Source organism: Limanda limanda, chromosome 20 (assembly GCF_963576545.1).
Source record: "Limanda limanda chromosome 20, fLimLim1.1, whole genome shotgun sequence".
Classification (NCBI taxonomy): domain Eukaryota; kingdom Metazoa; phylum Chordata; class Actinopteri; order Pleuronectiformes; family Pleuronectidae; genus Limanda; species Limanda limanda.
In genome coordinates, this window is record NC_083655.1 from 14,887,328 (window position 1) to 14,910,859 (window position 23,532).

The 23,532-nt window shown below is 42.2% G+C and overlaps 2 protein-coding genes across 3 annotated transcripts in view; one reads left to right on the plus strand and one right to left on the minus strand.

Moving 5' to 3' along the window:
* Nucleotides 1-603: 603 nt before the first annotated feature.
* selenoj (selenoprotein J) lies at nt 604-13,559 on the minus strand. Of its 2 annotated transcripts, none has more exons than XM_061094206.1 (10): nt 13,458-13,559; nt 12,907-12,973; nt 11,848-12,027; nt 10,820-10,918; nt 10,190-10,282; nt 9,374-9,530; nt 9,100-9,215; nt 7,893-7,970; nt 1,509-1,648; nt 604-1,001 (listed from the first exon to the last, which is right to left on the minus strand). In XM_061094206.1, exons 2-10 carry the CDS (start codon nt 12,971-12,973, stop codon nt 891-893), a joined length of 1,041 nt encoding a protein of 346 aa, XP_060950189.1. In that variant the 5' UTR covers nt 13,458-13,559; the 3' UTR covers nt 604-890. The 2 variants fall into 2 exon arrangements, with proteins under 2 accessions (XP_060950189.1, XP_060950190.1); XM_061094207.1 differs by having other exon boundaries at nt 12,907-12,976.
* A 6,801-nt stretch (nt 13,560-20,360) lies between these two features.
* The window catches only part of LOC133026943 (guanine nucleotide exchange factor VAV3-like), an 89,640-nt gene continuing 86,468 nt past the window's right edge, over nt 20,361-23,532 (plus strand). The window contains exon 1 of the mRNA XM_061093944.1: nt 20,361-20,718. Within this exon, the coding sequence (XP_060949927.1) occupies nt 20,512-20,718 (207 nt within the window). The 5' untranslated portion in view covers nt 20,361-20,511. The remainder of the gene's footprint in view (nt 20,719-23,532) is intronic.

Below are 23,532 nucleotides of genomic sequence, written 5' to 3' on the forward strand. Positions count from 1 at the left end.
GTTGTCATTATGCCAGACGGCCGCTGCTACCTGCTGTGTGGGAGGAAGTCGGGCCGAGGGAGAAATCAAATGACTTTCCCTCTGTGAGATCCTGCAGCCTCCCTGCTCAGCGTTGAGGATGCACGGCTGAAACACGCATGAATTCTCGATGCACTGCCAAAACGACTTGTCAAACCAGTAAAGAAGTTCATCTACAGCGTGAACCTCTTCCTGTTCATCATTGTCAACGAGTCAAACTGTAAAAGCAGCTGAGGGATATCAACGGTAGCCTGCATGCTGCACTTTTATAACCACTCTGTTACAAAGATATTCAGGCCCTGGCTGCTTCACACTTGGCGGACTGTCAGAAGTGTTGGGGCGGCTGCTTAAAACACATAAATATGGAAGTCAGCACTTTTCGGGAGGCAGAACAGCTTCTATGAGGAAGGAATATGTTGCGGGAGTAGATCTGGTGTCTGCTCTTTCGCTTCACAATCACACAAAGTACTCAAGGGGAAGAGAAGAAGGAAACCTGATGAAACCTGACTGCAGAAAACTTAATCTCCCCAAGGCAGTGCAGGGAAATCCTTTAAGTCCACTCTGCAGCAAAGAAAAGATAATGGAACCATTCAAAAGTTCTTTATTCATTTCAAAAAAACATTTTTCTTACAATGCAGCTGTTTTAGTAAAATGTTTCTCGTGTCCTCATCACAACATGAAAACACATTTTCACTTTCCTGCATGAAACGTCTTTGACAAAGCAAACAGAAGTTTCAAGTTTCATTCAGTCCAAGACTTTAAAATGAGACTGTCATGGGCGGCCATGTCAAAGTACTGCAATACAGCAAAGTCTCTTAAAATAGCTTTGAAAGAATAATCATGGACAGGGTTTGTTTGAGTCGATTTCAAAGCTAAACTACATCTGCTGACTTTTTCTGGACGAGGTTTTCAGCCAACTCCAGCAGCCGCGGATATCTGAACGTCCTCTTCAGCCAAGACTCTGGGATTCCCTGGAGACCGATCTGAAAGCACCACACAAGTTTTTAATTTCAACCATCAGCTCACTGTCAAACTTATCAAACACACATCCACGAGACCACGACTGAAGACGATAACATGCAAGATGGTGAATTTTCATTTGCTGCTCTCACTTCCTGGCTCGACCCAAAATGCAGGGAAGCATGTGCCTCCCTGATGTGATGGAATATGATGACTAGTGTGTTACAACTGGTAAACAAAGAGTCAACAGGGGGAATCAAATTTTAACCCAGTTGGTGCACTACTTTAAAAGAAATAAATCTCATAACTTATTTATGGTTAGGGTTTTTAATGACTGGCCTTTATAGACAATCTTAAAAATGTTATGTTTGTTATGTGCCTGATGTAACATTTTGATGTAAAATGTAATAGAGTTTTTCCAGTTTGGGCTCACTAAAGGATGAAGGATCCATCCATCCCTCTTTCCAACCATCCATTCATCTATCCATCCATCCAAGTATTTGCCTTGCAGCCCCACACCCCCACAGTACCTGTGCCCCTAAACAGGCCCCTATGAAGGAGGCTCGGCTGGCGGTGCATCCCCCGCAGCGCATGGTGTCCCTGACTGCTTCATCCAGCTGGGTCAGCGTCAGGACTCCGTGAAGCGCTCCCTGGAACGCATCGGGCAACACTTGGACAAGAACAGATTCAGAATCAGTAGAGCAGGGTGAGAGAAACGATACAGAAACAGATCAGAGGTTCAAACCTGTTTAAGTTTGAGTTAGAAGTGATCCATACAAAACTAGAATTGCACTCAACAGAGCATATACCTCTGCCAAGGCCCGACCGGCCCTTTCTTTTTTTTTTTATTTTTTTTTATTTTTTTTTTAACTTTTTATTTTAGTCTTTTCACATTTTTAAAGGACATACACACAATACAAGTACAATAACATAACCAATAACGAGGGGGAGCACCGGTATAACAGTTTTATACATATTTTCTTTGATTGTCCAAAGCTTATCCTGATATTGAAGCGTCATCTAATTCTTCAATAAAGGTGGTCCATTTCTCCCATTTACTTGGGAAAATCGCTCCTCTGGATCTGAGAGAGAAAGTAATTTTTTCCATTGTCTTAATCTGATTTACTATGTCCATCCATTGTTTGAGGTTTGGAGTGTCCGCTCGATACCAGTTCTTAGTGATTGTTTTCTTACAGGCCATGAGCAATATTTTACACAGATACAAATCTTTTCCTGAGATGACATCCTTTAAAATACAGAAGTAAAGCACCTTTACATTGTTTGTGACTTCATATCCCAGAATCTTACTTAAAGACAGACATATTTTCCCCTAAAATATCTGAATTTTTGGGCATAGCCAAAAAATATGAGAGTGATGGGCGTTCGTGTTTCCGCACAACCTCCAGCACGGTTCCTTTAACTGAATTTGCTTACTTTTAATATGTGGTGTTATAAAATAACGAATTGAGTTCCTCCAACCAAATTCTCTCCACTTCCTTGAGCTTGTGGATGAATGCTGTGCTTTCCACATAGAACACCAATCCTCCTGTGATATTTCTATGTTTAATTCCTTCTCCCATTTTGCTTTAACATATCCTGTATTTTCTCCATTTTGTTTCTGTAGGCCCTGATATATTTTGGAAATAGTTTTATTACTCTTTTTTTTATAAGCTTCAACTAGGATTTCAACCACTGCATTACCCTCTACAGATAGTTCTGGTTTAATTTTTTTATCAAAGTAATCCCTAATTTGCAAATATCTGAAAAAATCTTTATTATCTAGATCAAATTCCTTTTGTAATTGTTCAAAACTCTTGAAGTGCCCACCCTGTGTGAGTGTACATATAGCTGTTATACCCTTGTCCCACCACTGTCTGAAGCCAATATCATTCGTTCCTGGTTTAAATTTGTGATCCAGGGCGGGCCAAGTCAAAATCCTTGCGTCTCCCTCCATTTTGTAGTCTTTCACCATCTTATTCCAAATACCCAGGGTCTGTTTGATAATATCATTGTTGCTTTCTTGGCGCATTTTATTCGCTGTGTCCCCTAACACTGCTTGGATTGGAGAGGTCTCTATGTTAACTTCAATGTCTTTCCATCTGGCTTCATATTGCGGGCAGCTTCCGCATACTACAAATCTAATTTGTGCTGCATAGAAATATTGTCTCAAGTTAGGCAGAGACACACCACCCTCCTCTTTATTTATTTGAAGTGTTTTATACCTGACCCTTGGTCTCTTGCCGGCCCAGATAAACCTAGAAATCAATTTGTCCCACAGCCTGAATTGTGCTTCTGGGATCATCTGTGGAATAGATTGAAACAGATATAGTAGTCTTGGTAGTATGTTCATTTTCACTATATCTATACGTGTCCCCATATCTAGGTTAAAGGCTGACCACCTCCTGAGATCTGTTCCAATATTTTCGTTGACCTGTTTATAGTTGATTTCAAACGTGTTGCCAAGAGTTTTTGTTAATGTCACTCCAAGATATTTTAATACTTTAGCCTTCCATTTAATTTTGTATTTTTCTCTGGTTTCTTTATTAGGAGAGTAATTGAAAGTGAGGATTTGTGTTTTTGCCATGTTTAATTTATAGCCAGAGTATTTACCGAAGTCATCTAATATTGCCATCAGGTTAGAAAAGGTTTTATCTGGGTGCAGCAGGGTCACAATAACATCATCGGCGAAAAGTCCTATGATGTGTTCCTGTTTTCCTATTTGGATTCCCTTCAGACTGCTATCCTGTCTGATCAGCTGTGCTAAAGGTTCTATAAATATGGCAAATAGAGTGGGGCTAACGCAACATCCCTGGCGAGTGCCTCTTTGTAGATTGAAACTATTGGTTAAGTGGCCGTTGATTTTTATCCTTGCTGTGGGTTCTTTGTAAAGGCTTTGAATACATTGTATTGACTGTTTCTGAAAACCTAATTTCTCCAGTACCTGATATAAAAATTCCCAATTGACACAATCAAAGGCCTTCTCGGCATCAAGGCTCACTAATACTGCTTCCAGTCCCTGTTTCTGGATGTGATCTATGATATGTAGAGTACGTCTAATATTGTCCTGAGTCTGTCGCCCCTTAATGAATCCTGATTGATCCTCATCGATCAAATCAGACATAACATTTTCAAACCTTTTAGAGATGATTGACGTGAAAATCTTATAATCTACATTTAAAATCGAGATAGGTCTATAAGATTCACATAATTCCTTTTCTTTACCTCCCTTTAGTATCACTGAGATCACCGCCTCTTTCCAAGAGGGGGGCACTTTACCCTCTGTCAAAGTTACGTTAAAGGAGTTCAGAAGAAGTGGAGACAATTCCTCTTTAAATGTTTTATACCACTCGCCCGGATAGCCATCACTGCCTGGTGATTTGTTCAATTTTAATCTGCTAATAGCACTGTCTAATTCCTTTTTAGTAATAGCAGAATTTAATTTTCTATTTTGATCTTCTCCAATAGCCGGTAAGTCCAATGAATTGAGAAGTTCTTTCATCTCGTGTTTTTCTTTTGCTGGGGGCTGAGAGTACAGGTTTTCATAGTATTCTTTGAAGACCTTTTCTATTTCCTCCGGTTTAAATAAAATTTCTTTTGTTAAGGGGTCTCTGATCTTGTGTATCGTATTAGCAGCTTGCTGCACCTTAAGGCGTCTAGCCAAGTATTTAGCCGCTTTGGGGCCCGATTCATAATATGTTTGTTTAGTAAATCTCAGTTTTTTCTCAATCTCATTATTTAAACTGTCGTCTATCTGCCGTCTTGTAATGTTTATTTGATGCAGAAGGGCTCCACCCTCATGGTTTTTATGTTTCTGTTCCAGTATTCTTAATTGTTTAATCAAATTTTTATATTCTTCCTCTCTAATTTTCTTTTGGTATGCTGCCCTTGATATCAATCTCCCTCTCATAACCGCTTTAACCGTATCCCAAAGAATGGTATCATCAACAGGGCTGTCTATATTTTCTTCTATGCAGTTTTTAATTTCTTTTTTAATTCCCTCTTTTGTGTCCCGATTATTTAACATACCTGCATTTAGTTTCCAGAGTGAATTTTTCTTCCTTGCCTCCAATTTGATGTTAAGATAGACTATACTATGGTCAGACAGATCAGCTATCCCAATACTACAATCTTGTATTCTATGTCTGTCTGCTGTATTCATAAAAAAGTAATCTATTCGAGAGTAAACGGAATGAGGAGCAGAATAATGCGTGTAGTCCTTCTCTAAAGGGTGGAGTTCCCTCCACACATCAAACATCCCCAGTTCAACTAGTGTGATATTGACAAGTTTTGATAATTGTGTCTTATTTCTTTTAGCATTGGTTGTATCAAGTTTAGGATTCAAGATCATATTAAAATCCCCTGCACAAATCAGGGTCCCTTCATTTTCCAAGACTATAATTTCAAACACTGATTTCAGAAAAGTTTTATCACTACCGGGTGGCACATAGACATTAACCAAAGTAACTATATTATTGTCAATTTTTCCTTTTACGATGACATATCTCCCCTCTTTGTCCCTTATTTCTTTAATGAATTCAAAGTTCACACAATTAGAGATTAATATGGCAACTCCTCTTTTGGGGCCATTCTTAAACGTACTATAAAAGGCATTTTTATATCCAAAAGACCCAAGCTTAGAATGCTCCTGCTGAGAGAGGTGAGTCTCTTGTAAATATATCAAGTGGATGTTTTCCCTCTTCATTTTGGTTATTACTTTTTTTCTTTTAATTGGATTATTTAAACCATTCACATTTAAGGACGCTATCCTCACATCACTAACGTGCATCACTTAAGGACAAATAAGAACATCAGTGGCCCCACTAACCGTGCCTGAACAGTGGCACAATACGAACTAAACAAATAAAACACTTCCAAAAGAAGGAGGGTCTTCTCGTCCTCCAGAATTCCGGTCCCGTTGGGGGGCCGAAGGGAAAGCCTCTCATTCGGAGAGGGCCCTAACTTAGTAATGCCATAATGGCCTATGGTACAGGCTTTCGTCATTCTAAGTGAGTCCAACGGATAAGAAAAAAAAAAAAAAAAACTATGAGAGAAAAAGAATAAAAAATAGGGTAACACTCAGGTCCCGATAGTCTTAATTATACTTACATAGGGCAAACGTGCTGATCAATATTCAACCTTTTGTAGACGTAGTTTAAAACGGAACATTCCTACCGGACAGGTCATCATGTTTGTTGTCTTGATCCTACTTCAATCTCCAGATCTTCTGAATTCTTGTAGTTTATCCCTTGCGCGTGTCGTTGCCATGGTCGTTGCTGAAGCGGTGCTCCTCCGAGGTCCCTCTCTGCGCTGCCACTCCATCGCCGCGGAAAGCCGTGTCTCCAACCCGGTCTCCTCCGTGTCGCGAGCCGGTGTCGGTTCAATGAGTCCGCGTTTCATCAATTCCTCCTTCACTTCACTCGCGTCGTTGTAGGTTCGGGCTCCCGTGCTCCAGTGGACTCTCATCCTGGTGAATGGTGTCTGAAACCGGATGCCTTTTTCCTTCAGGACTCTTTTAGAAGCGTTGTATTCTTTCCTCTTTTGAACAACCTCTGTCGCATAATCGTGATCGAATGACAGAAGTTTGTTTCTCAGCTGTATTTTGGTTTTCCACGCGTCCCGTAGGACTCTCTCTTTGGTGGTGAATTCCAGGAAATTGACGATGATGGGTCTCGGCTGAGCGCCGGCTGCTGGCTTGGGTGCCAGCGATCGGTGCGCTCTTTGTATTTGGAGATTTAAGTCATCCGGCAGTTGCAGTTCACGCCTGAGCATGTCTTGCAAAAACTTAGCTGTCGATTCGCCCTCTTCTCCCTCAGGGACCCCATAGATGCGGAGATTGTTTCTCCTCGACCTCGACTCCAAATCAGTTAACTTGTCTTGCAGGGTTTTCCGTTCTTTCAAAGAGGTAATGAGAGCGTTGTTTGCCTCCAGTGCCCAAGATTCTAGCTTCTCCAGCCGCGTCTCTGCCTCGTTTAGCCTCCCGCTCTGCAGCTGCTGTTCAGTGCCAATTTTAGTGAACTCTTGGTTAATTCCTTTTTTGAAATCATCCAGGTCTCGTTTCACATCCCTCCTCAAATCTTCACAAACTGAGCGGAGTAAGGCTGTCATTTCTGTTTTTAAGTCCTTTATGTCCTTGCTAATGTTTGCCAGACCCGAGCGCACTCCAGCCTCGCTGTCGGCTAGTTCAGAGCAGGTAGTTTCATGGCAGCCATCTTCTTCCATCTCGAGGTCAGCTAGCGCGTTTTTAGCTTCGTCTTGCGCCGTAATTTCAGGCTGATTGATCGCAGTTTTCCTACCCTTAGAACCTCTCCCCCTTGACATTGCAGCAGAGATGATTTCTAGCTCTGAATATTCGAGTTTTCAGGGGTATTGCACCTGACTATCGGGAGCTCTGATACCGTGCGACCTATCCCTCCATGACGTCACTCCTCCCCCCCCGACCGGCCCTTTCATTTAAAACAAGCCACATAGCTGGAGCCACTTTATGTTTCTCAGCTACACATTTGGGGGTAGTTACAGGTTTCTAGCCATATTTGTTGATGCACAGTGCCTGAAAAAAGCCCTGCACCCCTATTCCCTTTCATGGGATCCATCCTGTAGCTGTTGCACGATCTCGCTAAGTAACAGACAAATACAGATGAAAAACATAACCTCCTCGGCGGAGGTAATAAAACCACCAGGCCTTATTTGAACAGATCTGGAGAGCAGATCTCTTCTTCATGTGCACATTAGGTGTCTCAGTCTTTCTGCCTCGTAAAACCTGAGACGTCGACCTCAGCAGGGGAGGAGGGATGAAGAGGAAGCAGGAGGGAGACTATTAAGTCAGGAGATCAAAAAACCCAAAGGATCTACCTTGAGGGAGAGGCCACGTAGGCTGTGTGCCACGTAAACATGCTGCTGCCACTGACAGGACCCACCTCATGTGTTTGTGAACACAGCAGGTATGAGCTGCTGGGACGTCTTCCCCAGGTTCTCCTTCACCTGGTGGAGTTGTGCTTCGGCAGAGATTGAAGGAGAGAGATAAAGAAAAATACAGAAACAGAAATTGACTACATTATTTTACAGTTATTCTAGGAGAAGTGTGAATGCCTTAAAAACACAGTAAATAACCTTTATATCGGTATATATAAAATCAAACATGAACAAATAATACATTAAATGAAAAACCTTGAATTCATTTAATTGGATTATTAAATAGCTTAAAGGTCTTGAAAGGTAAATTACATTAAATTATATATAAAAATAAATGCAAATCCTCATGCTGTTTATGCATTTGTATTTATTGAACTGTAATTTGATGGTAAGTGTTGCTGCCAGACGTTTTCATGATTTTTGAGATGCCTGCTGTCAAAACACACACCAGCTGTCTTTTACATCTAAATTGAAACAGTATGTTTTGGCTTCCAAAAGATAACTTTCATAAAAATGTTTTTAAAGATGCAATAATCATCCTGCACAGAACGAGCTCCTTGTGTTTTTTCCACTTTACCACATTTCCCATAAGACCTGCTGGTTTATGAGCTTGGTGTTTTGTCCACCTCTCCCTCTGTTTGTTATAAGCAAGAATGAGAGAAGAATAAAAACAAACATATCATAGATCCTAGGACCTCACACAAAACCCTTCATGATGGAAGACATAACTTACACTTCAATAAAAATCTTCACATTTTGCCAAGAGATGGGAGGATGGATACCAGGCTCATCATGATTGTTATCGTGTTAATATGTCATTATCATTATTATTGTAGAGTCAATGACCTACAGCTCACTTTTCTTTTCCTCTTACATGACAACACAGATTAATAGATCTCATTCCATCTCATTTGTTTGTTTGGCAGAAAAACAGAAACGCAAAAACTGGAGCTTTGGGCATTTTTAGCATTTACGGCTAGAACAGTGTACGTATGAAATGGAGAGAGAGCATGAAGACAACATTCAGCAAAGGTCTGGATCAGAACCAAATCTGTGGCTGTTGCAGTTTGGCTCAAGTCTCTGAATGTGGAACCCCACAGACGACAACTTTCAGGTTAAGAGGTCCTCTCACGTTAAACGTTTTTAATTTGGAGTTAAGTATTGAGCTAAGACATTCAGATCAAAGCAGCTTTAAAGACACATGCTCCTTACCGATGACGGCCCGGTCCAGCTCCTGAGGGTTCTGTCTCTTTGGGTCATTCATCTGAGCCAGAACTGCGTCCAGAGCTTTGGGATCTGGACCATTCAGAATAAAATGCTCCAAAATCCTAATGAAGCCAAACAGACAAAGGGTTTGTCTCATTTCTAAACTACATCACGCCGTGAGTTTCCACAGAATCAGACACAGCAGCTCTTTCACCTTCAGTATTTAGCTACTGTGTTTTTGCTGTTGAAACATTGTTTGTGAGACAGCTGTGACTCTTACCTCGCTGCAGCCAGAGTCACAGCCACACACATGTCGTCGTTCTGCGTGACCCGTGTGGCTTTCTCCACTTTCTCCAGCATCTCAGGCCGCCCGGCGAACATGGCGACCACTGGAGCCAGCTTAGTGACGCCGTCCATCTGACAGTCCACTTCACAGCCTCAGAAAACACACACATATGCAGACATTATGCAACAACCAAAAGACATAATTTCAAGGCTTGTGACTGCTCTCTTAAGGAGTTCAGTAGAAGTATCATTGGAATATATAAAAGTATGGAGTCCAGTGTGTGACTTTAAATATAAGAAAAAATGAGGGAAAAGTGATGAAAATTCAAATGAAATTGTTCTTGAATTGTAAAGATACATTTCAAATAATATCTATATGCACAATATACAGTGTATATGCAATCATATGACTGATGATGACGATTGTCAGTTTTTATATTCCTAAATTGTCAATTGCATCACTGAATAATTCATATTTGGCCTGAACTTATATTGCCGCACAACATAATTACAGCCAATAGGAGTTTGCTTCTTCCACAGTGCATCACAGATGTCCTCATGCTGAATTAAACCAAATACAGGAAATTAAATATTCTTAAAATACAGTCAGGGGAGAGTTTAATTTGTGGCTTTTCCTTCATTTATAATTATGTGCAGTTTCTCCCACTAACCAGGTGGAGGTGCAAAAGAAAAAAAATATTTAATTGAGGAACTGCACTCATCTTAATGACTGAGCGCCTCTCACATCCAGATGTCAGGGCATGACAGATGTGTTCATGTAGTTTTCATGTTCTGCTCTTATGGTCTTTACCAGTTTCCTCTTTGCCAGCGTCCACGTTCCTGATGAAAGCCTTCAGGCTGCTGTTCCTCCACGGGCCATCGATGGGCAGCACGGCTTTGGGACCTGACAAATTGAAATAACAGATATTTTATGTTGAACTATTTATTGACTGGTTTAACAGCTACATCTGTATTGACAGATAATATGGGGAGCATGGCTGCAGGACCAAATAGGACATTGACGTTTCTCTTCTCTCTGCCTCTTCATTCATGAAGACTTTCACTGTCCATGATGATGACCCAACGCAGACATAAAGCTGCCTGCAGTTTACTGCACCCAAAGGTGCCCTGTGCTGTTATGGTATTTTATAACAGCACTGTATTTATATGATATCCTGACGGTAAAAAATATCCACAGCGCTGGTCAGCAGCTTGGACAGGGAAGTCTGACTGTATGGAATATTTTTATGGAAAGGGAGTTTCCCCCTGGCAGACAGGAAAATCATTCTGTTAAAGACAGTAACAGAATCACTCACATCATTTTAAGCTTGAAAACACTTTTTTCGGTCCTCTTTGCTCCTCGCTGTGGGACTAATAAAGGATTATCTTATCTCATCTTAATACTCGGCATGACATGTGGTTAGATGGACAGGTACTGTACCTCCTTTCTTCCTGTAAGGGTCATTGAGAGGCAGGTCGTACACGCTTCCTGCACCAAAGAACTTGTAGATGCGCTTGGTCAAGTCGTCCACGTCGACATCTGTCAACACAGGATGCACTGTGTCAGAAATCAATCATGCAGCTTCACCAGCAGCATCGAACGTCGGGCTGCTTGTTCCGCAACTGCCCTCGGATTCAGTAAAACATCCATAGAGCGCATTAGGCTCACTGAGATGGATGCTGTAGACGACTGTAACAGCCATAATTAAATAAGAGCAGGAAGACAGTCACATTGTATGTTGTTGTCTCTAAACACATTGTTTTACAGGAAGGAGACAGGAAGAGGTTTGTGGTCTTCAAAGGCATAAAGAGGTAAAACCTGTCTCACATAGTGTGTGGGCAACTTCACACAATGATGCAACACTTCTGGCCTCATTATGGCCCAGACAAAATGGATGTGAACCTGAATTTGTTACGTGGTACATTGTGAATGTGGCTCGAATAGTACAATACTAATTTGGGTCGACGTGTGGTATTGCTATGGTTTGGTGGCCCAGATCTGGCAAACCAGAGTGGACCACCATGGTGCCACCATTCTATGTGGCATGTGGGCTGGATGTGGGATGGAGGCCGAATCTGGGCCACAACAATTTTGCTACATGGGAAATGTCTCTAGAGTTTGTTGAGGTGAGGAATGCAACACGAGGAAAAGACTAATGTTTGGAAGCAAGAAATCTATAGTTTCTCTTTCCTGTCTTTATTCAAGAACTTGGTCTTTCAGTTTGGGAGCAGGACTGATTTCAAAAAACATTCTCATCAGTAGTAAATGCAACCCATCGACTGTATGACCTGCTCCCTTGATACCAAAGTATCTAGATCACCATGTAGTTTCTGGCTGCAGTATAGATAAACCTTGCCTTATCTATGTAAGTGGATGGGACATGGATCAAACTGAAAAAGTCAAATACACCTAAATACAACATCTATACGACATCTACCGTCTCTGGTTGTCTGGGTGAATTTCAGTACCTCCACACTGACTCAGTGTCTCCAGCAGGACAAACGCCTGGTCTCCGTAGCAGGTCTGCTCTCCAGTTGTCCTCAGGTAGAAAGGGTTCACTGACTGAGGCCTGAACTCGGGAAACGGCTCCAGATCAGACAGAACCTCCCTTAGCGTGTCTGCATTGTAGATCCAGTGCATGGGCTGGGCTGTATGGGCGAGGGGCCACACACACACACACATATACACACATATACACACACACACACACACACACACACACACACACACACACACACACACACACACACACACACACACACACATACACAGAAAAGGAAATGGTGGAACATTCAATAGTTTTCTTTTCCTGATGTGTTTGACATGACCTACTGTACATACAGTCTGTCGATAGTAGATAGCATGGAGTGGGGGGGTGGGGGGGTGGGGATTGTGTGTTATGCTGGAGCAGAATCATGGCTCCAAACAACAATAACATGTTAAGCTGTGTGTGAATGGATGAATGGAAAAACGCATAGGCTACTGTGTCAATGTGTGTGCGAATGGATGGATGTCACCTGTTGTGTAAAGTGCTTTGAGTAGCTGTTAATACTGGAGCAGTGATGTATTAAAGGCAGTGGTGGAGAAAATGTTTTCAATTTATTTCTGATTTAACTTCAGTAAAAAATTTGAGAACTTCCTCCACTACTTATAAACGCAATCATCTACATAATACAAACAGATCAGTGGTTTGATGAAAATGATGTGTGGAAGTTAAACAAAAGTTCCTCTTGGTTCATTCATGTTCGTCACAGCAGCTACTGTACAGCTACATGGCGACTTGTACAAGTTAAGGCCCCGCCCCTGTGCTTTATCAGCACGCACACATTTTGCTATTATGGCACTGATAATGTTTCTGGTCACGACTGAAGAAAACAACGACTAACGCTGTTGGAAATTCATTGTTTATTGAAATTGACTGCACTGGATCCTACATGAAGACTGAATGAGGCGGATTTGTCCTGTTGCTGTAATTAACTCAGTCTGTGTTGTTGTTGTAGTGTAACTGAATTCACAGTTTATCTTACCTGCCGCATCTGCCACTGCTCCCCCGATGATGGCCCCCGTGGCCCTGTCAGACACACTTAAGGCCATCTGCTTTCACACACACACACACACACACACACACACACACACACACACACACACACACACACACACACACACACACACACACACACACACACACACACACACACACACACACACACAAATATAAACTAATGAGCTAACACCTTTTCATCCTAAATGAAAACAAAAACGCTGTTGGCAAATTACAATAGCTGTAATTTTCGTTAATGAAAACAAAGCCTATAATTGTTGTTGGAAATGGTCTGAAATGCTGTTCTCAGTGTTAAAATTGATAAAAAAACTAATTAGTAATTATGCTTTTCTGATATGAAATTCTTATTGTGGAGTCAGTCCTGCCCTCCTCTCGCTCTAAGTCGTTTATTTTGTTTCAGCTTAAAATTGTTACACAACACCACATTTATTCAATGACCTGACATCTGGTAAAAAGATGAGATAATGTATTCGTCTCACAGAGGGAACATTTGGCTGTAATTTAATGCTTTCGTACCTTGGAAGTCCTCGAAGTCCTCGAGTGCTGTCAAACAAAAACGAAGACTTGTTTATCGTCAGCTCGGAGCCTCGTCTTCACCTTGTAACATCCACTTGAAAATGTTTTATAAAGCCTTGTCGGTTTCTTTGTGGGTGGAGATGGGGGGGTGGGCACCATCAGGCCTGTGATAAGCACACACAGGGCGTTTTTGGAGGAGGCCCAGGAGGAGGTGAGAACACTGGACCAATTATCAAAGTAGGATTTTAATACATTTCAACAACAAAGTGTCAGTGGTAGAAAGGAGGTTAAGTGTCGTAGATGATGGGTCATTTTTGACACTGCAGCTTAAGACATGAGGCGACTTGACTTATGTTATTAGATTAAGATTAAGATACATTTATTTGTCCCAAACACATGCACAGACATGCACAAGCACACTCATGCAAGGAGGGAAATTTAACCTCTGCTTTTAACCCATCTGGTGCAGGACACACAGAGCAGTGGGCAGCCATGTACGGCGCCCGGGGAGCAGACGTTGGGGGAGTAAGGTGCCTTGCTCAGGGGCACTAGACAGGGTAGGGAGGATCCTCTTGGATTTTTGGACAGGTTCGTCTTTTTGTTGTTTCTCCGTGGAGTCGAACCAGAGACGAGTTTCTGCCACTAGTCCACCGCCTCTCCCTGGGGTAGGAGTCATCAGACTGACTTCAGCTTTTGAAAGTAAATGGACAACGTAAGCTGTTGTCAAGCAGGAGCTAATGAGCTGATAAATATGTTGTATAACCTCAAAACGCATCCAGATGAAATATCCATTGTCTTGTCAGTTGCTGTTCAGTTAGGGACTGTGTAATGAAAACAGTTTGTCTGATTCCCTGTGTTTTATAAACCTGAATCATAGCAGTACAATCATTATTCAGTTCATAACAGTGTGTGAGGTTCCCCCCTCAGCGTGATGTAAGGAAGATTGTCGCCGTGTGAATACGGTCAATAAAGAATCTTGAATCGAGCAGCATCGTTCCGCAGCACCAGAGGGCAAATTGCTGCACAATGAAGAATTCCCTCGGCCATTTTGATTGTCCGTGTTCTCCCTGCTCCAACGCCTCCACCCAGACAGTTCCCCAGCTGATCCCCCTCCAGCTCTGATGAAACCCTGCAAGGCCTGGCCAGCCTCCACTTATCCCAGGGCTCTCGTGAGGATCCCAGCCCATTGATTTCTCTTCTGGCCTCCTAATCCAGCCAAAGAGCGTGCTTTAAGGGTAGGGTCAGACAATCAATAGCTGTTAGATCACAATGAAGAGCAGCTGCTATGGTCTTCCTCATGGTTACATCTGGGTTGTGGCTGCAGATTTGAATTTGAGTAACAGACTGACGGTATTTATCCAAGTTCTACTCAAGAAAATCTATTTTAATGAGATGTCGCAAATGAGAAAGTATTAATTGTTTTCATCTTGTCCTGTATATGAACACGTGGAACACTGAAATAAAAAGTCACAAGTACAGCTGAGAGATAATTCTTCCAGGGGCAGGACACAGAGCAGGGAGAAGACATGTCCTTCACAGAGAGGACACATGAGCTCCACAAACAGACCCGCTGCCTTCCCCCGGATCAGGTGACACAACGGGCGAGGGAGAAGCTCGGTAAATCACAGCCCGGCAGAGCCTGAGGGGGGGGTTATTGATGGAGCGATGACAATTTGGCAGTGCCTGTGCATTTTATTTTTTGGGGAGGTGGGGGCGAGCTGATGAGATGTGTGGAGGGACACGGACGGAGACGCCACTCTTGTAGCCGGTGCTAAATCTGGCAAAGTTCAGGTAACTCTCACCTGTTAGACAAGTTACATCTGATAGGAAATCAAACAGAACCTTATTAACTAAACTGTTGGTGGTACGATCATTTTTATCCAGCACCATCTCCCTGGGGATGGCAAACGACGGCCAGTTGTTCCTTTGATTTGCTCCAAACTGAAATATCTCACCACCTATTGTAATTAATACGTGTCTGACCATGCAAGTCAAGGTCCCCAGAGGATGAATCCCAATTACTTTTCCTTTTGCATCATCAACTGGTTCTCACATACAGTCTCAGTCTGTTAAAGTGGACTGATGGACAATGTGTGGTTCAGACATTCATGTTCCCTTCTTCTTTGCACTACCTTGCATGCAGATGTTAGCATGTAGCTTAGCACTGCTGCTAGTACCCCCACAGAGCTGCCAGTGGGCCTGCACAGTCTAATAGTTTTCTTTGAGCTTCCTTTGTGCATTGCAATGTGGGAAAACAGTGTCTGCTGTCAGCATTCTTTTATTCATCCATTTTTCTAATGTGAACACACTTTATATTTATATTTACATCACCTAACTCTGACATTTGAATTCTCGCATGCAACCCCTCTGGAAGATTTCAGGAAAATGTCCAGACTTCAGTGTGTGAAAGCTGCAATACTCTGTGTTGACCCCTTAGAAGTAAGTTTGTAACACAGAGTAAATGCTGAGAGAAATTAACTTGACTTTATATTTGGATGCACCCTGTGATATTAACAGGTTATACTGATATGATATCAGCCCACAGTTTTATAATCTTACAATCTGGAAGGCAACTATTCACATCAGCGCAGCTTCATTTTCAAATGGCTGTTGTTACTTTGAAAAACATGATGCAATACATTCACATTTGAAGCTAATATGGCAAATATGTGTAAACAGGAGAAAAACAGGTGCTATGAAGATCAGAAAAAACGAATCTTCTATTCTTCTGCTGGAAGTCTTTGCAATTTCTTAAACATCGTGATGCATTATCACATTTAAATCTTTTGCCCTCTTTATCAGTGCTTGTTTTTCCTTATCTTCACTGAACCAATCTTATTTGATCACTGAACCACTTCAATAATGCGCTTTGGCATTGAAAAAGAAAAGAAAAAAAATCCTGGCAGCTCGATCACATCTGCCATATGTGCCCAGACATAATCTTGGACGCTCAAACGGTTGCTCGTTACTTTCCACTGCTGGTCACATTCCAGATGAAGTAACCCAGATATGCGGCAAATCATTCTTCTGTGTATCGATGGGTCCTGAAGGAGATTAGAGCTACTTTGGATGAGATAAAATGGGGGCCATTTGCGTTGATGCTATTTAAAAAAGAAGAAGTCAGCAGTTCATGTATGTGTGGAACTGAGATGTTGGGATGAAGCATCCTCAGTCCTTGAGATTGTACTGTACATGCATGTGTGTGTGTGTGTGTGTGTGTGTGTGTGTGTGTGTGTGTGTGTGTGTGTGTGTGTGTAAGCCGTATCCATCGGAGGAATGTTCTTAATTACCATGGCCATCTTTCCAGTCCGGGAGAGGAAGCTGTAACAGGAGAAGGGTGCCGAGAGGTATGCCAGCGTCCGGCCACGAGCCACCTCTCCTGTCATCCATGCTATGCCAGCCATGGCATCCGGTGTGCGGCCAGCGGAGGACAAAGCTGGAGGCTCACACGGTGAACCGCACAAACTCAGGCCTCCCATTCTCTCAACAGTCTTTGTGCGGACACACAAAACCCCACTCCTCTGACATCCATCCAAATCCTCCGCACCAATATGGAGAGGGGAAGATGAAGAGTGAGGAATTCAGGATAACACGAGTGTTTACAACCGCAGATGCCGGAGAGTAATCTTCACAGTATTGTTTGCACAGGCCTGTGTTCACTCACTGTATGTAAATGCGCTCAGAGTGATTCATTGACATACTTTCTTTGTATGCAGCTTTTTCTTTCCTTTCTCAACACATTTCAAACTCTGCGGATCTTATTCCCATGTATAAAGCAGAAACGAGTCTGGAAGGTTTACTTCTTCTCTCCCATCTTTTCTGCTCATACTTTATTCATACATCTTCAAGTGACACTGGTGATGGGATTAGCAGCTCTCGGACTGTATAGGTAATTTTATTCATGTTCACATATTGGATTTCTGGTGCATACGTTTCCTGCCTCGTGATGCATGCATTTTGCAATACAATTATAACCGCCTGTTTTTATCAGTACAGTGCTTGATGCTATAATCACTGCTGATTTGTTGCTCATCCGTGTTCATTATGATTATTTTATCCCCTTGTTATTAATTGATTTATTCGTTTTTCCATGTTATTCTTTTAGCTTGTCATGTGAAGCACTGTAGGCTAAATCTATAAGAATGATATTATTATTATAATTACTACTACAACAACTAATAATAGTGATAATTATAAAATGTATTTCACTGACCCAAGGACACCTTACAATATATCATTAAATAAACACATGAATAATTTAGGTAAAACCAATTGTTAAAATCAGAGACAAAAGGATTGTTTTCAGACCTGATTTACAGAGGAAGTCCCATGAATTGGGTCCAGATGTGTTCACAATGACACAAGAATTTTTGGTGAGTTCATTTGCCTAATTTTTGTGTCCGTCACATTATCAACACGTGCACTCGCTCGTGGTGAATCCTCAGGAGGATCTCCAGCTGTGAAATTTAGGAATGTCCGCAGGATCTCCAGAGTTCAGTTCATATCCGAAAGCAGCTAAATGAAGTTGAGTTGAGTCTATTTATTCAACAACAACAAGTCTTTCTGTAATCTGTAAAAAATATAAGTCAATAAGAACTTAAATCAAATCTGTCACCTGGTATTGGCCCACATCCTGATTAATAAAGCATTGGGCTCCACCAGCTCATTCATTATTTTCAGCCAATCACAGCCTTACACACTCACCTTGAGCCGATCACCTGTAAGCTGTCAAAGCTTAAATCAGTACCGTGAGTTTCCCGTCCTCATCCCTGCACTACTTAAATGCTTGATACTCAAATCATCTCCCTTCAAAGCATCCAATCAGGATCCTTCCTGAGACGTCCCAACTTCGTGCTCTGTCCGTCGTCACCACCACCAGGGTAAAGCCCAGGGGACGTCTCCTTTGGTTCAAAGAACCTAATTCATATGTTAGAAATTAGTTAATGCTTGTTACTTTGAGAATGAAGTACATTTTAGCACATGTTTGTCTCAGAGTGTGGGGACTTAAGGGAATAAACCAAAAAGTCACTGAGCGGCGGAGGTCGGGCCTGAGTTTCTTTGTCTGACGTGTTAAGAAAGAGATTCGCTGAGATCCAGAATAAGTCAAAAAAATAATTTTACTAATGAAGAAAACAAAAAAAAAAAGATATTCACATCATCAGTGAAGTGCTGTCAACCAAAATGTGTCAGCCCCCTTCATTCACACACCACACACAGGTGAGCTAGCGTTTAATTTAACTTTGAGGTTAACTTTGTGTTCTTAAATTAAAAAAGCAAACTGGTCTGTATCATTTAAAATCCTTTGTTGTCCATGTGTTGCTTCTCATTAGACCTGACACTTTCAATGATGTAAAAACAGAAGTAGGTTTTTCTTGAAAAAAGGCTTAATGACACCTGATTGGTTCCTTTCCTCTTCGGGAGGAATAAGGAAACAGTTTAGGGTTGAAATATGCAAACTCTCTGACACAGGTCAACAAATGAGACTTGATGTCGTTGGTTGAAAGCATCAACATCCCTTTGAGGAAGTACAACAATGTTAAAATCCAGCTACACTTCAGGCTTCCACAGAAACAGCACCACAAATTACCATAAGGCAAATAAGGAGAGCCTCTTATTATCAGTCCATGACAGGAACATTTAGTTGTTTTTAAACCAGAACTGTTACTGCACCAAAAAACCTCCTGTGTGTGTGCAGCTGTCTCACATCTGCTCTTACACACCATTTCCTACAAACACTAATGATTCACTCATGCAAATGAAAGGTTAGGAACATCCAAGATGCATCACAGCAACAAGAACATGCAGCCACACATGAATATATAAACGTAAAATAGATTACTTATTAAATACAAATTATATTAGCTGATCAAATGTAACACACTGACTGAGACACAGTCAGTGTATTGTGGTCCATATGTGCAGGAAACATTTTGTGGACATAATAGTCATAGAGAGATGCATTCACTTTGTTTGTGAATGCAAACCAAGAGATTATTTTTTCAACCCCATCAGTTTGTTTGTGAACAAAATTACACAAAAAACTACTTTTTACAGTGACATTAGAACTGCCTATTGACATCCGATACGATGAGATAAGATAAAACACAATGAGATACGATAAGATAAGACATGATGAAATATGATATCAAACAATATGATGCAATAAGAAACGATGTGACATGATGATACATTACGTTGCGACGCGATTTGATACAATACGATGCGATATGATAAGATAAGATGAGATAAAACAAGATATACGATATGATAATAAGATTGTCCTGTATTACTCCCTCTATAGGGGAATATACCGTGTTACAGCAGCAAAAAGGGAATGGTGAAATATACACTCAGTACAAGCTCAAGGTACTTTACTAAAATAGAAATATGTACAGTGTAAACAAAACATATACAGTTTAACATGATTGCAAGTATATAAAATTGAAATTTCACGGATAAAAAAAAAGGATGATTACTCCCTTGAAAACCAGAGTGAGATAGAGTAATGACTGAAAATAATTAGCTTTCTGTCGCATAATTGAAATGGAATAATCTCAGGAACATGCTCCATCACTAATTGATCCTTATTATTGATTGGTGTTATCTCTACAGTTTATGCAGGTGGGATGTCTGTAATCTGCATAAAGATAAAATATGATTTTCAATAAGAGCTGATTAATATAAAAAGGAAAAAAAATGTGTGCAGTAGAAAGTGTTCAGTCGGTGACAGCAGCACACGTGCAGCCTGTGGGTGGCGGGCGGAAGAGGTGAGGAGCAGGGCGAGGGGGAGGGAAGAGAGCGAGAGAGAGAGAGAGAGGGAGGGAGAGAGAGAGAGAGAGAGAGAGAGAGGAAGAGAGCAGGGTGCGCTCCATCCAAAGCCTCACTACACCGGAGTGTCCTCCACAGCGCGGCCGCCTGCCTCCGCTCCTCCACCGGCTTCTCCCAGCGAGCGGAACGGGCATGGACCCGGTGTGAAGACACACCGTCGAGCTGTCACCCTGTGCGTAAAAAGGAACAAACCAGAAACCCGAACCCTTTTACGCACGCATCAATAATGATGGAGTACTGGAAGCAATGCGCGCTGTGGCTGATCAACTGCAAGGTGCTGCCCGCCAGCCACCGGGTGACGTGGGAGGGCGCTCAGGTGTTCGACCTGGCGCAGACGCTCCGGGATGGAGTGCTGCTGTGCCATCTGCTCAACAACCTGAGGGCGCAGGTCATCAACCTGAAGGAGATCAACCTTCGGCCGCAGATGTCACAGGTGAGAGCAGGAGAAAAAAACAAACCCTCGCTTCGAAACTACAACCCCGATGCAGTGCGGAACCAGACCCCGTTGGGATTATACCAGTTTACAGTATATCTTGCTTTCCTGCAAACCCGCATTATTGCTACAACACCAGTGAATGTCTGTATGAACGATAATAGTCATATTTTGAATTCGGGATGATAATAACCACTAATTAGTAATTTGTTTGAAGAAGTTTCAACTTTTTAACATCTTGGATCCGCCGCTCGTTGCACCTCCAACCCAGTATTCCGAGGGCGGAAAACCACACAAATAAGATGTCAACAAATGATAATCTTTGACATTTTAGTCACTCCAGTCCAAGTTTGTGTACGGAATACATGCCGAAGAAACGCAGGGCTCCTTACCTCTACGCACAGGTCTTTATTATTGTTTCACCACTTACGTTTTTATCATAGTGATCAAGTAAACACAAAACTGCGAAATAATTATAGAAAATTTGGAAGTAACCCAACTGGACCTGCTGGTGCTGCGTAAAGTTACACAGTGACTGGTATGAATCTAATACATATTCTTTGAGTTTACTTTCTCAAAACAGCAAACTTGGAGTTACTGTTACTGTTGGGCAACACTGGACCGTTATGTACACAGGTCTCCTCAGTCTGCCCCCTATAGGTGATGAAGACACAGTGGATGAAGGCTTAGTGACAATAATAACAGTTTGTTATCGGCTTCCTGAGCAGAGAAGTGGATTCATCTCACAGGATTAATAACATGTATAAGTAATAACACATTTTATTACATTGCCTTTTTTATTGAGATGAAAACATATAAGGTGGAAGGATGGATTGGTGGATGGATGGATGGATGGATGGATAGATGGGAGGGCTCTGACCACATGGCTCCTGTTTGTCAGAGACCATCTGCTTCAGTAAGAGGACAGCCGGAGCCACGGCCAGATTAATATTCACCTTCATAACAGTGAATCTGCCTCGGTGACAACACAGTGAGGTAGACGCCCACCCACTGAGCCTGCAGACCTGCAGGAAAATTAATAACACACACACACACACACGCACTGCAGTAATATAATGTAACGGATTACCTAAACCTTTCATCTGATCCAAAACAGGTGATTAAAGCTCCAATATCTGTCCCATGTTGTACTGGACGGGGGTTGGGGGAGTGGGCCTTGTTTCCTGGAATAAAAAAAACACAACACTCCAAACTCAATGTCACAGTCGTGCGGTCAATATGATGCACGGCCACCGCTCTCTAACTGTGGAGGTGGACAGTTGGAAAAGAGAAGCAGAGAGGGTTCTAATGTCATCAGTAGGAGTGGAAATCCACCGTCTGAGGATCTGCTTACCCGGAGACCTGGGAGGAAACCAGATTGGGGCTGTAAGAGGAGCTGATCAGTCCATTTACAATCAGAAGTTGTGCTAGAACCAATAGGATTACTAACAGAGAGGCATCAATAGTTCAGTGTTTGCTGTCAGCCAGTTGACATAATGACACAATGTGTAGAAGGGTGCTCAGTGGCTGGCCTGGGTTATTTATAGGTGCAGTTTGTTTTATGCATGGCTGGGTGGACTTACTCACTCTGAGCCAGTGATGAAACTCCATTCAGAGGCAAATTAGCAGAAGGTTTATGCACAAAATCATGTATTTACAGAGTTCACGTGAGGATATGTTGTACTCAGGGACTACTTTAATGCTACTGACTTGTCACTACAGTGTTTTTTGGACTGCATTTCCCATGGCCCACCTGTCTATTAGAAAGTAATGGGAAATTATAAAAACTTGTTCTTATCCCTGTCTGCACTAACACACCTGAATACACGACCACTCACGTACACTGGGCATGTGTGTGCTGGTGTACACAGGAAGTTTTGGTTGTAAAATGCAGACTTTAACTGCACCACAGCTGTTAGCGAAGACCAAGAAGTTGTGTTCTACGCTGGTAGCCGAGGCCCAAGCCTGTTGTTTTCTGTGAGAGTCATGTGACAATCAGTGAAGGCTACATGGTGATCCAAAAGACCCAATCAGTTTCGTCATAGTTTCCAAACATCTTCATTTCTGCCCATCCAGACTAAAACTCAGCCTCGAAGTTGTAAACTAAAACATGGACAGCGGGTTTAGAGACTTCTCAGTTTCAGAAGCTCTAATACTCTGTAGGATAGTTGATGGTATGGATGTAGCCTGAGTTTCTTTGGTGGTTCTCACTTCTTTATCAGAAGAACCATGGTGGTCGTGAAAAGCAGCTTCTGTGCTTCGTGTGAAGTGTATTACTTCCTGTTCACCAGAGAAAAATGTTGCACTATCCCACGATGAACACATGAACATGAACATGAACGTGACCCGCCTATAGCTTCTAAAGAGATCACGACTCGTGTCTTCCCCTTTCTCACACATTCCCACCACGTGTGGCTGGATACCACCACCCTCGACTTGCACATCCCTGGATGCAAGGACACCCCCCCTTCCGGCAACTTTCCACCCTCTGTCCCCACCCCCAAAATTACATTAACGTAACTGAGGGTGGAGTTGCTTCCCCTCCTGCATAATTCATGAGGACCGTGGCAGCTACTTTATCATTGGCCGGTGTTAACACATGGGACTCCACTGTGGCCTCACCCATGGGACCCATGAGACGCAGAGACAAAGGCAGTGAAAGTACGGGGGGGCTACAAAGAGCCTGCCTGGTCCCCAGCAGACACATCTCTGAGGACATAAAGGGCCCTGAAGGGTTAATGCACTGTGCTGCGGTTATAGCTGCGTAATTAAAGCACATTGCATCGGAAGCTCTGGAGGGTCCACATGTGTGAT